The sequence below is a fragment of the Neopsephotus bourkii genome, unplaced genomic scaffold, assembly GCF_033783945.1.
Source record: "Neopsephotus bourkii isolate Nb327-2 ecotype Australia unplaced genomic scaffold, CSIRO-AGI_Nbou_v1 NB_1189, whole genome shotgun sequence".
Taxonomy (NCBI): Eukaryota; Metazoa; Chordata; class Aves; order Psittaciformes; family Psittacidae; genus Neopsephotus; species Neopsephotus bourkii.
In genome coordinates, this window is record NW_026901674.1 from 3605901 (window position 1) to 3621359 (window position 15459).

General features: G+C 45.5%; 1 protein-coding gene across 2 annotated transcripts in view; it reads right to left on the bottom strand.

Annotated features, from left to right (window-relative positions):
* Positions 1–15459, bottom strand: part of GRK5 (G protein-coupled receptor kinase 5) — a 165788-nt gene that overhangs the window by 47860 nt on the left and 102469 nt on the right. For both annotated transcript variants that reach the window (XM_061364208.1, XM_061364209.1), the window contains exons 3-4: positions 10002–10114; positions 1248–1325 (exon numbers count right to left, since the gene is read on the bottom strand). In XM_061364208.1, coding sequence (XP_061220192.1) covers positions 1248–1325; positions 10002–10114 — 191 coding nt within the window. The remainder of the gene's footprint in view (positions 1–1247; positions 1326–10001; positions 10115–15459) is intronic.

Sequence of the window (15459 nt, forward strand, 5' to 3'; positions counted from 1 at the left end):
AGATAAGTGAAAGTATGCATTGAAATTTATTGTAGGAAAATGACTGACTGGAAAAAGAGTGGTCTGCACCTCCAAAACATATTGTACCATTTAAACTCGCGAGAAAGATATCTGCCAAAAATGCAACTAATTCTCCTGAAGGTCAAATGTATTTCTCTTGTAAAACAGTTGAAACAGCAAATGCACTTCTTGATTACTCTTGTGAAAGCAACTTAGAAAAGAATCCTAGGATTGTTCTTGTCGATTGAAGTTGGGACGTTTATGGCTTCCTGGCAATGGCTTTTGTTGCAAAGGTTAAACACAGTCAGCAAATGATCATAACCCCCCCCCCCCAAAAAAAGGGTTAGTTCCAGTGCAGCCTGCCCAAAATTCCCACAGCAGATTTGTAGCTCCTTTTGGGAGTGCCACTGCATGGACGCAACTGCTGCTATAGGCTCCTCTCTGTCCCACAGCCCAGTGGAAACAAGAGTGGGTGATAGCATCTCTCAGCTCCTAACCATGCTGTCAGCCTTGCATGTCCCTGGCTACCCTGGGGCAAACAGTGATGGAGGAGGAGTGGTCATTTTTGTACCAATATACAGTGTCTGCTACCAAAGAGCATTTTTTGCAGATGTTTTCTACACAGCAGTGTAAGAAATGTCACCACCTCCTTGCAGCTGGATAGGAAATAATTGTGGCATCTGTGATAGCAGCTGAGGTCATGACTTGAACCTGCCAGAGGGGAGACTGAGATGAGCTCTTGGGCAGAAGCTCTTCCCTGTGAGGGTGCTGAGGCGCTGGCACAGGGTGCCCAGAGAAGCTGTGGCTGCCCCATCCCTGGCAGTGTTCAAGGCCAGGTTGGACACAGGGGCTTGGAGCAAGCTGCTCTAGTGGAAGGTGTCCCTGCCTGTGGCAGGGGTTGGAACTGGATGAGCTTTAAGGTCTCTTCCAACACAAACCATTCCATGGCTCTATGATTACACCATAGTTGTAGAGCTTTGCACACCCAGAAGAGACCAGAGAAGCTCCTGTTCATCCAGAGATGACTTACCCCCTGGTAAACTCAAGTTCATCCTTAGAAGTCAGTTTCTGGATTGGATTACAGTGTTTTTTTTCTCTGACTGCTTGTATAAGACTTGTAGGTTTTCTCACTGGAGATTGCCACCATAAATTTTAGAAGTCTGGCTTACAAAGCCTATAACAACCTTGTTTAGCAAAGGTGTGCCTTGCAGCATTCCTTCAGTAATGCCACTTTGGCTGCCCCTTACCTCTGGGGTGAGGTATTTCATCATGATTTCCTTTCCTTTCTCTCCCAGCTTTTCATCTGGAGCAATTTCATACTCTGCCTGGAACAGATATAACAAAAAAGAAAGTCAATATTTGCACTCATATTTCACCATTATAACTTCATTTTGGATGTGGCCTTAACGGAATGCTCTGTCTGAAAAATCGGAAGGATAAATACCATTTTCTGATGGAAGTAAAACCAGTACACACCATCCTATTAAAACTTTCCACTATATTTTGACCAAACCTTAGTGGTGCATTTTCTGAGACGATATCACCAATGTAATTTAATTCATTTATATCTTATAGACTTGCCAAGCCAGCTTTCAGAAAGCAGTCAGTGACAAGAGATGGCAACTTTACTGGGGTTTGCTCAAAGGGAAGGTGAACACAGAAGGTAAAATTATTTCTCTGAGTAGTAGAGAAAGGGAGTGGTTGTTAATTCTTGTCACAGATGTAGCATTTCAAGAACCAGGTGAACCCCTTCAGTAGGCTGTCTTCCTAGTTGAGTGTGTTCTTGCTATTTAAGTCTTCCCCTTCATCTAACAATACTTGTGCAAAGCAGAGAGACTTGCCCATCACTTTTAGTGATCCTTGACTCAGTCCCTCCAGAAGGCCGATTTCTTGAGACCAAGGTAGAACAAGAGGCACCATTTAGAACAACAGACATTATAGGCAAAATTCTCTTTTACTTCCTTGGTGCATTACAAAAGAGAGCATCACATTCCCCTACACAAAGTTTACCTACATTTCAAATTCTGACTATTCTATGTACTGTAGCATACCTGACTTTTAATGAGTTTCAGGACAGTGTTTACATAAGAAACAAAAGAAGCATTACTCGTGCACCATGAAGGCATTAATCACTGCAGTTGGAGTTCTGGATCCATGGCAGGCATTCAAAGGAAACACACATGCCGCATGGGACCTCAGCGGCTAAATGACAACGACAAGTTCTTAGAGACGTTCCCACTTGGCATTGCTCAGGATATGAAGCCTTAGGAACCAATAAAAAAACCCCAAACCCCCCAGATGAAGACTGCCTATCAGCTTTCATGACTGCATTAAAAGAAAGCTCCCAGAAACCCCTGCCAAACCAATTAAGTAACGTGGTCCAATACAAGCTGTCTGCGATGATAAATGAGGAGGAAGTTAAAATAAAAAGAAGGTAAATCAGACTGAACTGGCAAACACTAGGAAGAACAAATATCAGAACTATTACCTACTGGAAGATGTATGTCCTGCTCCAAGCTTGATGCAATAAATCCAAAGGCAGGCTGTAATGGATACCCTAGCTAAACAGACCCAAGAATGCCATGAAAACCACAATGTGGTAATACTGCTATTACCCATCTATCTGGCCAGTACTCACGGAGCTATTGCAGCTTAAGTCTGGAGCTACGTATTACACACATACATAGCAGGTTGCTTGAACAATCTAGAATTATGATCTGATTTGGTTTGGGAAATGACAGTGACCGCAAATAACAGAGAAACCTGTGGTGCTGATGAAAAATACGCCCAAAAGCTAAAATCCACAAGCGCAGTACTTCTCTTTTAGTGACCATTTTGGGGATGTACTGATTACATTCTCATAAAACCTAATACAAGGGTTTAAAAAAAATCTTTCATCCAATTTCCTGTCCTTTTTAGCTGGTACCTGAGTATGGGCCATTTCAGCCCCTAAAGCACAGGCACTCTCAAATATTTACAGCACCTTAACAGCATTTTTCTCCATGATTGCTTGCTATGTGATAAAGCAACGGCAATAGTAACAGAGGGACCAATTTCATTAAAGGTGAAAGTTGCATCTCATTCGGACCTTACAGTTTAGGGTTGGGCTCATAGGAAAACCAGATGCTTTTCATAGAAAATAAAACAGAGATAATATATTTCAGTAAAAGAAAACAACTGTACTTAAATGTAACTGGCTGTGCAGAACCCTGCACAGAAAGGAGAACTTCTTGGCACTGCCTCATCATGGAAGCATCTAGGAGATCCGAGTCCTCCATTCAATGCTACTTACAGTTTAGTCATTAATGACCATTTTTCTCTCCTTCATTTGCTTTTAGATTCTGGATCTTAGTAACATATTGGCTCCCTTGTAACTAAAACTTGATTCAAAGTCATCATCTGCCACTTGAAGTGCGCCAGGGGGATGTCAAAAACGTTATGCCTTTTTCGCCACAGACACCCCATCCCAATCATACATCAGGAAGCAAATTGGACAGACCACAAGACAGAAGTTTAGCAGGAATTGGATCAGTGTTTTGCAATGCAGTTCCTGATGGGATCCAAACATATGCAGACCTAAATGCACACACACACATATATGTACAGAGTACCTAACTCCCTCTCAAGATAGTTGGGAAAGAAGAAAAGGAAAGTTGAATTATACTCGCATCTGACATTCTCAGAAAATGCAACACTGTGGTGGTGAAGGTAGGAAGTGACAGACAAGTGGGGATGTGAGAAAGAACCATAAGCTCCAACTGTGAACAGTGCGGATTTCACTGTAGCTCAAGTACTAGAAGCCAATTCCGTTTTGTTTCTGAGTTCATCATTATTTCTCCCTTCAGTGCCACCTTTGAGCTATTCAGCAACAGATTCTGGTACTTTTTCAGCCATGGGCTGTCATTACAGGAAGAATTGCCCATGTAGACAGGCAGAGTGACTTCCCCATGCTCACTCTCCCACAGGCCTGGGAAGCATACCAAGGTCCTCAAATCTCAGTCTTGTGCTTAAATCACAAGATACATCCCCTTCTTCCACAATACCAAAAGCATGGCTACAGTTTGCATATCCCTAATTGCTAGAAATAACATCGTTACTTAAAATCCATGTGGAACAAAATATTTTCCATTATTCCTTTGATGAATCCAGGCATGTGTTTCAAAGCTCCTGCTCTGAAGTCTAATAGCTTCTCCATGCCCTAGTTAGGTCAGACAGGGCCCTATTCATAGCTCATAAATGAGGGGAGGATTTACGATCACCCTGACTGTATGGGACGAGCTGCAGGGAAGGTTCCTTCTGTGGGCAGGCACGGATCCTTCAGTCCAAATGGCAAGAGGATGTGGGCTGGCTGCTGTTTGTTGCTAACTTTCCTTTTGGCTGCTGTTTCAGAGGCAGTAGTTACTTCAGTGGCTCCTGCTTCCCTAGAAGCAACCCTGGCTGAATGGGGGCACAGGGGTGTGAAGCATCCTTCGCTTTGGAGTAGCCACGCTTGGGATGGGCTGAGTGAGAATGGATGGAAAACACACTTCCACTGGGAAAAGGACCGAGATCTAGTCTGTGATTGGTTGCAGGCTCAGGGATGGCTCAGGAAGAGGTCTGGATGTTGGAGGTTGCCTGTGACCAATGGAGAGCATCACTAGGGAAATGGCACTGGGACACAGCAGGGGCTTGTACCAGCAGCCTTAATTCTGACACATCGTTTTATCTAGTGCTTGGCTTTCCTCTTAATACTCCTTGAGCTCCTGAAACTGTGGCCTAAAAACATGTGAAAACTGAAAACTGGAGCCAGAGGGATCTCTCTGCAGATCCGGGAGGACTCTTTCGCACAGCAGGCAGGTGCTGGTTGCCTGTGGGAGCATGGCATGCCAACAGGAGTTGGTCCCTTCTACCTCCCAGGAGGTGGAGATGGGAACAGACACTCCCACCAACGCATTTTGGGCTTCTTGGTATAAATCAGTGCAGTGGAGTCAGGTTCTGAGCATCTCCAGGAGGCTTCTGGCGTTTTGTCCCCAATTTTACACCTCCGCTTTCTCAGCTCTGTTATTCCCAGCATCTCTCTCTGCTCCAGCTCCTGCCTACTCCTTCCTTGGACTCCAGGCTCTGCCCTCTTGCTGCTCTGTGCTCCAGCCATTGCCCTTGCACTTGCCTCCACTGGAGATTTAAAATCTGTGACTGAAGATTGGAAAGCAAAATGCAAACAGCTGGAATTCATAATAACTCACATTTCTAAACGAAAAGTGAACTTGAAACCACATTTTTCATATTTAAACGCAGGGCAGAAAGAGCCCTTTTGACTGTTTAAAAACATGTTTTGAGTTAATGAGTTTGTTGATATCAACAAACTGGCATTTCTGATGGAAAAAGCCTTGAACAGCTTTAAGACGCACATACACAGATGGTTTATGTACCATGTAAAGGACTTAACCAAACGAAATCTCCCTAACAGCAAGACAGGGTTTTTACAAATGGCATTAAATGGATGCTTCATCCTTCTACCCCGGATAGGTGCAATGTTGAGTGATGCATTCAGCTGAAAAGTCCACCCGAGGAGATTGTGCCTCTCACCTCCCAGCCCTATGCCTGGATAGCACAAGCAGAAACAACCTGAAGAGGGGCTAATTTCCCCCAGAGGATGCATTTCTGTGTGACTTTAGTGCAAAGAAATAACATCATACAGGTTAGAGACAAAACCTTGACAAGAAACAGCCACATTCTCCTTCAGTCCCTCTAAATCTGGTCCACATTAAAATCTTAAAAGCCCTTGACTGGAAAAAAATAATAACACAAAATTATGAGTGTGAGTAGATGAAGCAGGAAAGGGAGTCCAGAAGCTGAAGTCTTCATTATAACGGCACACAAAAATCACAGGAGAGAAGGTGCAAACGTCAGGAGCTGGCACCCCAGGAATGTGCTGTTGAGAAGGGGACAGGGGCGAGAAGGTGCTGAATTGCCGCCTTCTTGTGCTGAAGGCATGGGCTGTGGGGAAGGAAATGCGTCTCGCTAGCAGATTCCCTGCTCACTGATCTGCCTTTCAGCACAGGAAACATATCCCCTAACACTTTATTTTAAGGGCTGTCTTTCAACAGCTCCGAAGCTGCATGATGTCGCCAAAATATTTGTGAGTACAGCAGAGCATGCTTTAGGGCTGTGCGTGGACTCATAGAATCACAGGATGGTTGGGGTTGGAAGGGACCTTGAAGATCATCCAGTTCCAACTAGGAAAGGGACACCTTTCACTAGAGCAGGTTGCTGCAAGCCCCATCCAACCTGGCCTTGAACACTGCCAGGGATGGGGATTCTTTAACAGCTGTAGGGGAGCTGCTTTAATCATAAACCATCTGCATTTAATGCTAATAGCTTATGTTCATGTAGTTGCTTAATCTGAAAGGCTACTTAAGGGTTTGGTGAATTATTAATGGAAGATCTTTGTGTTCACATATACACAGGTAAGCACTCAATGCATTCAGAGGCACAAGTTGCAGCCATTGGTACTTCCTACTAGGTATTTTATCCAGTCAAGTCAGGACCTCTGTCATGAAGTTGTTTGCAGAATATCCATAAGAGAGAGCCATATCAGCGAGGAGAAAAGGTTGCTGTTGCCCCATTTCCTGGCCAGTCAGCCAAACTGATGGCCACTTACTGGTCCCATAGCAGTGGTGGGAACCAAACATTCGTAGCTCCACCAGTGCTGAACTGCAAAGCTCTGCATCTCTTTGTTCTTACCACTTTTATCATTCAAAGCTGGGGCCTACTGCTTACAAACCACGTATCTTCATAGTCTGTTTTATGGTTGATAGATTGTGGCTCATTACCCAGCCAGTGTTCTCAGAAAACATGTAGAAACTTCCTGCCTCTGAGCACTTTGGTCTCAGTCATGGGCTGAAGCTGGCCAAGGTATTGGCAGGTTTCAGAGGGAACTGACAGAAACCCACCTACATGCATGCAGAATTTAATGATACAAATCCTTTTCCTTCAGAAAGCAGCCCTGTACTGCTTAAATACTGCATTAAAAACTGGGAGGCATGGCTTGTGCCATGCGTGACCTGGTGAAGTCGCTTAGCTGTGCCCTGTGAAAGAGACGTGGTCCTACCTCTTGAATGCACTAAAAGCTCTGTGAGCCTCCCATGAGCAGCTAAATGTTTTCCTCTATCCCTTTTTCTTCTGATCAGTTATTAACACAAATGCTTCAGTTTTGCATCTCACATGAGAAACATAACTAAGTCAAAGGTAAATGGAGGCTCTTGGCTTCTTCTGCTTCGGGCTTGTTACAGCAGGTGGTCTCTAAAAGGTTTCACATTCCTGGTGGTCCCAGAATAGGGCTGTAAAGTCAAACTTCTGGTCTCATTATAGAACGTTTTTGCCTTAATTTTTGCCTAATGTAGAGCTTGGCCTGAATTCCGCCACTCACTCAATGCAGTGTGACCCTGCTGGGCAAGTTTCAGTAGCAATCATCCAATTTAATGGCTATGGGCTTTGCTGCTTGACCTTAATATTGCTTAATGCAGGGATTTTCATGGGCTCAAGGCAAGCTTGTATAGAATTTGAAATCAATAAACAAAAGAGGCTGCTGTTAATTAGTGTTAAAAAGAAGAGAGAAAGCACAAATATTCAGACCTCCACAGAGCCAGGCATTTTGTTAATGAAACCCTTGTAGTGCCAGTCTGAGCCTAACTGGGAAGTGATCACTGGCCTGGTAACAGCCTGCAGGACAGCTCCAGTCTGCAAAAGCAATGCTAGAATGGATGCAAAACACACCCTCGCAAACAGATTTAGGGATACGAGTCTAGGATTGCTTGTAGAAGGAGCTTTAACACAAATCCAGTCCCACCACCAGCTTTAGCAGCTCCAGTGCTGCCTGTGCTGCATGGATGCTGGGAAGAGGACCCGGAGTTGCTTGGCACTGCTCCATGGAGCTTTAGGAGACTGAAATGACACAGTGCCCTCAACTCCTGCAGCCGTCGCTGCTGGGAGAGGCTCGAGGCAAAGGTTATCATGGGGTGACACTGGGGGACACACACAGGAGCGATACGGGGGGGCAGTAATGTTTCCCTTAGCCCAGATGTTATTACCACTGCCAGGTGTGTGCAAGGCTCAGACAATGTGGGCTTGTTCTCTGCAGCCGCTGGGCGCTGCTGGAACCAAAATACGATGCTTGCTGCTGGTGCAAGGAGGCATGAGAGAAGAGCAGAGCCTCGCTGATGCTCTCCAAACCGAGGACAGCTCTGTCTCTTCTGTCTGGAATTAAAACTACTTGGAAGCAGCCTTTTGCGGCTGTCTCCCAAAGGGTTTCTGTGGCTTCCTGGAGAGAGAACCAGCACCCAGCTCCTCAGGGCTGGAGGCATCACACCCTATGTGGCATTTCTGTGGAGATGCCTCCACTCAGATGGGTGTGTTGTGTTCCATCAGTGGCAGATAACTCATGAGAGGATGCTGGGTCAGTACAGGACCAACACATCCAGCATACCTGAAATGTCCTCCTGTCTGCTAGCCTTAAGTATATCTGCCCAGAGTATCTGTCAGACGCAGTAGTTCCATGCGTCTTGATGGCTAAAACTTCCATTAGGGAAAATCACAACCAGTGCTAGGAATATCAGGTAGAAATTGTGACCAGCTACAACTGATTTGAACAGGGCTTTATCTAAAACTTTCTGTGATGCTGTAGATTTGCTGCAGGTACTGCAGCACTAACAAACTTTAAAGCTTTAAGTGACCACATGTCCTCTCCCAGACCTACAATTTCAGCGCAATCCTCACGTCCCCATGTACTTCAGAATAGCGTCACCATGGAGAGGGGCTTTGGACAAGGGTCTGTAGAGACAGGACAAAGGGAATGGCTTGAACCTGCCAGAGGGGGGACTGAGATAAGCTCTTAGGCAGAAGCTCTTCCCTGTGAGGGTGCTGAGGCTCTGGCACAGGGTGCCCATAGAAGCTGTGGCTGCCCCATCCCTGGCAGTGCTCAAGGCCAGGTTGGACACAGGGGCTTGGAGCAAGCTGCTCTAATGAAAGGTGTCCCTGCCTGTGGCAGGGGTTGGAACTGGATGAGCTTTAAGGTCCCTTCCAAACCATTCTGTGATTATGCTATTTCATGGTTTTATTCCTGTGGGTATGCATTGTTTTGCTTTTGACTGCCAGTGTCAGCCAGAGAGCAAAGCCCTCCTCGGGCACTCACACTCAGCACTGACAAGTTCATCTTCCTGGTACAATTTAGCCTTTTGGCTCATCAGCACCCTCCCTTTCTGCAGGCTCCCAGCAAGAAAGCCACTGAGAGACTTCTTCACTGCGAACAGCTTCTCCTGCTGGCATAACACATAGCCAAGTGCTGCCAGACTGGGAAAGAACATCAGATACCCCTGGGTCTGAGGGTGTTGTTCAGTGGCCAGGTTAACCGATAGCTCTCTGGGGTTGAAAAGGGTTTCTTGGTCACTCAAGACCAAGACTCTTGGTCACACTTTCACTCAACCAGGTCACTTCTACACCTTGTGCCTCTGTTTTCCTATTTGAGAAAACAGGGTAACAGTAAAGATGTCCTCTCTAAATCACCCTGCAGCCTACTGATGAAAAGGCTTGGTAAGAGAGGGATATTATATTATCATACTTTTCATCCTCTCTTGTCAGTCCATTCCTAATCTGCCCTTTCTTCCCAGTGCCTCCCAGCACTGCAGGCTTCACCCACATCAAAAGACATTACTTAGAGCATCTCAGCTGCTTGGGTGTTGACACGAAGGGAGGCCATGCTGGGACATCCTTCTCCTGCCTTGTGGCTCATGCCCCCCATGAGCTACAAGGCTGGTACCAATGAGATGCCTCATGAGTGCTGGTAACGACCTCTCAAGCAGCGCTGCACCTCTGCCACCAATGATGCTGGGATGCTGCCGTGGTCCACTGCTTACTAAGGTGCTAGACACAGAGTCCCACGACACAGCCATTTCTTGGGGTCAGGGGAGTCTCCTCTGTTGGAGAGCATTGCAAAGCACCCCAAAATATCACAGGAATTGACTTACCACTGAGTCAAGGAACCTAATGCAGCACTCGAGCTCGGGTCGAGTTTCACAGAACTGCCTGAAGAGAAGCCTTCCGATCGGCTGCTTTTCACATATGCTGCAGTAATCTCTCTCTAGAGGCAATAAAGAGAAGAAGAGAAGCATGAAAATGAGAGGAGCTTTGCCTTTTGGCTTGGTTAGCAGTTTAAAGCATTGCAAGCGAGTGTGAAACAATGTCCCCAAATCAAAACTGCTGCCTTCTCCCCGCCGCACCACGTTTCAGGTATCCAAATACAAACACGATTAATGGCTTGAAGACCCAGACAAGAGAGGCTCAATTTTGTAGAGCTGATGTTGGTACAAGTCCCACAAAAAGCCATTCAGCTATTATGAAAGAATAATTCCACGTTTTTCTGTGGTGGAAATATATGCACTCTGCAAAGGTACCGCTCAGCCTAGTGGTGTTTGTGGGAATGTGGGGAGCAAATTACAAGTCCCTGAAATGTGAGTCATACATTAAAGGGCAGGGAAAGCTGGAATCTGTGGAGACCTTCCTGGATGCCTCCTAGATACGCACTAAAGTACCCCTAATCTCTGGAAATGCTCAACCCACTCTCTACTAAACTATTATTGCAAACTATGTGCTTTCAAAGGTTTCAAAATCTGTGCTATTTACTCGCTGAGCATTAACGAATGGATGGAGCATATGGCATCTAGCTGGTTCTAGTTCACACAGCACTCCTTTACAGAACTCTATTTCCTCTTAAACCCTGTATTTAAATGTCACACAGAAACATCACTCCCAGTAAAGCAAAAGGTCCTTTACTCAACACAGGGACTATCTGCAGGAAAACTTGAGGGAAGGGCAGGCGCCATTAACTGGCATCGCACCAGTACAAATGCCAAGGTCCTTTCCAACCCTAACCATTCAATGATGCTATAATACTTTTCTGGTGAGAGCAGCAAATCCCCAGCCTGTTTGGAGCAGCAGTACTTGCTTGAGACACGTTATTCCTCTAGAAGCACACACATGTCAAACAACATACTGTGTTTCCTTGAGCGTTCCTCTCACCACCCTCCTCGCTGCCATATGGCGCTTGCTGTTATTATGGAAACAACCAGCTCCTAAACACATAACATAGCACTGCAAACAGACATGCAAAACCCACACAAGTTGTCAGTGCCTTGGCTACTTCTCTCTCAGGCCTACAGAGGCTCCTGCAATGCCTTTTATTCCCCCTTTGCTTTGTCCCCCTGCACCATTCAGTTCCATCTGCACCAAGGAGAACTGTGCTGTGATGGAGCCCACCTTTGCCATGGAGGCACCCGGCCAAAGGGCTCGCTCATCACAGGTCAGAAGCTGGGGACCATGTTCTGCAAAACCAGGACATCAATCCTGAATGGAAAACACTGCATGGCATGTTGGCCTTGCTGACCTGTAGCTGGGTGGCAGATGCCAGGAGCACCCAAGGCTGCCTCTTGCAAGAGGAAAGAATGTGCTTGCCCGATGCTGTGCTGTGTGCAGTATAGCTGTACTTCAGGAAACAGCCCCTTGAAGCACCTACAGGGTAGGCACTCAAGACATGGGCTGGGACTAACTGGGCTGCGCTTTTAATTCAGTATGATCCTACTCTGCTCTGTTATTCTGAAGCAGTCTGGAACAACACATCAACACCACTTTGTGGCTGGCATCGCCAGTTCTTTTTGGATCAGGATATCACTCATTCTATCCAGAAAATTGCAGTGCTTTGGTACCCTCCAGCAAATAAAACTGGGTCTAAATCACTGTGTAAATCCTAACTTGACCTCCAGTCTGTCTATCTATCAGCAGTAAGCCCATGGCACTGGTTTGTTTGTCTGAGCTGGAGCCTCCAGTGTGGAACACCATGACACAGACATGTACAGGAGAAAGGCAGCAGGCTCGCCTGGATGCTGAGCAGCCTTGGGGATGTCCTTGTCGATGGTACAAGCTTGTGCTGCTTGACGAAGCAGCTTTTATAGTGAGGAGGTAATTGCTGCAGGGATGGGCAGACACACATAACGCTAAGGTAAGCAACGGAGGAAAGAGCCTGAGTGCATCACAACAGCAGCTCACAATGTCCCACAGGCCAGGACAAAGCCAGAGGCTGAGCAGCTCAGGTGAGCTCTCCTGGGAGGTCTGGAGGTTGAACTACATCTGTCTGATGCTGTTTGCTGCTACCTTGATTAACTCGCTCTTCTGAGGCTATGAATAAAATACACACACTGGATATCGGCAGCACACAGCCTGCTTGATGGCGAGACTCAATCCTTACAGAAGCCCAAAGCCACAGTGAGCTTCCTCATGTTAAACAAGCAGTGCAAAGTATGCAATAGGCTGAATTTGTAACAGGATAAACCACAAAGGAACAAATACATTAATCAGCTACTTTGCCCTATATTTTCTCTATTACAGTGCTATTTGATGCACAGTAGAAAGGCTTGCTGCTCAAAATGCAGTTAGTTTATCAAAGTTGCTATGATATGGTGACACTGTAGTAGAGGATGCTAGAGGGCTAGTGGTATCAGCTAAATAGGCAGGCAAATTGCACACGCAATCCCTGATTTCATAGCGTAGCAGGAAAAGAAAACAAGCAGCTAAACACTATTACATATGTGGCTAAATGAAACATAAAGAAGACACGAGCACAGACTTCCTCCTATGGTGCATAACTTGGCCAACATATGAGAAGGGTGACCTGTTTGTAATGAGGAAAAAGGAAATGCCAGAAATAATCTCTGAAAACACAAGAGCCAGAGCAGTTCCCCGGAGCCATCCACTCCTCAGTCGTGCTCATTTAAGTGCTGGATCTAGCAATACAGACAATAAATACATGATGCAACTGCTTTCATTCCTTCGAGGTGACACAAAGTATTTTGTTAGGCTCTGGTCTTGCTGTTGGCCTCACTAAGTCAGCTAAAGGAGGCTGCTCCCAATTCATTCTTGGGATGCGTGGCCCCTGGAGTTGACTAAGAGAGAAAAACACCTCCCTCAGCTAAAGCAGGGAAAAGGAGCCATAGTTTGTTACAGTAAGGGAAAAGCACAAGTGTTTTAACAGTGTGCTGCACCCCGGAGACCTGGATAAAGCACCCCAAGCTATGCTCACGAGGTGCTGCATGAGGGGAAGGGATGGAGATGCAAGAGGGTACCGCAGCCTAGGGCTCCCTAGGGCTGGGGCTGATGGTCGTGTTGCTCTCGGCCCGCCTGCCAGTACAAATATATCCATCCAGTTTCGAGAGCTTGAAAAATAGAAAGAAAGATTTCCTGAGGAAATGGAAATGTTAAACACTTGGAAGTGAAACCATATGCTCGTGATGATGAAGTGTAACTAAAACAGCTCTGAGAGCTGTATCTTTGGTAGTCGGACCCTCCTGCTGCAGCGTGATCCTGTTTAACACCTGCAAAGTCACCCAAACCAAGGGTGAAAAGCTGCATGGGTCAAAGCTCTAGGAAAGCAGTCACTTCTCACTGCTGCCAAACTCATCATTTCAAAAATACCACTGGCAAATAATGTGCACATGTGAGTTCTTCATCTTCCTAACAGAGTATAGACACAGATCGTTATAGAAAAGATACTATATAAAATGCCATCATAAACATAGAATCATAGAATGGTTTGGGTTGGAAAGGACCTTCAAAGCTCACCTAGCCCACCCCCCTGCAATGAGCAGGGACATGTTCAACTAGATCAGGTTGCTCAGAACCACATCCAGCCTGGCCTTGAATGTCCCCAGGGATAATGTATTCATAAGATAAACAACGTTCATTCTAAATTCTATTGACTCATTTCTCCCTTTACTTCATAGCTTATGTATTGAAGACTACTTCATAGAGCACCCAGCACGCAGAACATAGAATCATAGAATAGTTAGGCTTGGAAAGGACCTTAAGATCATCCAGTTCCAACCCCCCTGCCATGGGCAGGGACACCTCGCTCTAAACCATCTCACTCAAGGCCTCGTCCAACCTGGCCTTGAACACTGCCAGGGATGGAGCATTCACAACCTCTCTGGGCAACCCATTCCAGTGCCTCACCACCCCAACAGGAAAGAATTTCCTCTTTATATCCAATCTAAACTTCCCCTGTTTAAGTTTTAACCCATTACCCCTTGTCCTGTCACTATAGTCCCTAATGAAGAGTCCCTCCCCAGCATCCTTATAGGCCCCCTTCAGATACATACCAAAACAGTTACACCTGCATACAGACAATGCCATCACCAGTCAAAGTCTATGGCCAAATTTGTTCCTTGGCAGATACTCTGGTAAGGTTCTGAAAAAGGTCTAAGCACACACCCAGGAAAACCAGTCCTATTAATAACATTTCACACTGACCAAAACATGTCACTGATGAAGTGAAAAACACTAAACAGGGTAATAAAACTGCTGACAATGAAATCCTTGACTTTCATGCAAAAGGGAAAAAAATGAGTATTTTAATTATCTAAAAAAGCTCCTTGTGCCTTATAAAGATCTTTTTGTCTTCATTTCCCATTTAAAGACATAGCAGGTTTTTCTTCTGGCTCAAAATATCACCTTATCAATTTCTGGAGAGAAACAGTGGTCTGCAGAGAGACCAGGTCCCTCCTCCTGTTTCACATCTGAAGTATCACTATGGGTTCTGGTGGGTTAGTGGTGAGCTACACAACAGGGTGATGACTCTTGGCTGAAACGCAGTCTTTTCTGATATGTTTCACTGCAGGTGTATGGGTGAGACTGCTATGGAAAGCTGTACTTCTGTTTCTGGGTAGAAGCCCTTGTTCTGAAGGGCTGCTAATCCAACACCTGCACACAGCTGGTGAGGCTTCTTCCTGTAGCTGTCTATGGGGAGGGATGAGCTCAGTTTAAATCTCATTTTTCAAGCCTACAAGAGCCAGGAACATCTTTTTGCCTTTTTGGTCACTACTGGTGTGGCCAATGACTGCACTTCGGTACTGACTATTAAATAGATTCTATTTTCCAACATACTGGAATCCCAAGATAAGATATTTCATAGAAATGCATGGAGAACCGCCAGGAAGACATGCACCATGCTGCTGCACAGGAAAATTTGGACTTGGCCTCTGGCTCTCTGCTCTCCTTGGCATTAAATCAGCCTGGATTAAAACTGAGTAAGATCCAAATGCAATGTAATTCTGCTGCCTAAAAACAAAAACCCAACCAAAACAACAACAACCAAAAAAAACCCTTCCTTAACACCTGGAAACCCCAAAGTGGATGTAGGAAGATTTAATTGTTCTTTTCCTGCTTGTGCTCAATGACCCATGATGAGAACTCATCTTCCCCTTTTTTTTTTCTTTAAGGTGAATCAAAATCTTTCAAACAGACATTGTTCCAAGTCTATTATTTGTCTTCCTTTATCCTGATTTAGTCCAAAGCAACAAAAAGCACACTAAACTCATGGAAGAAAGCATTTGAATATGAGGGAACTCTCAGTCCCTACTACACTCAAGCTGGACAATA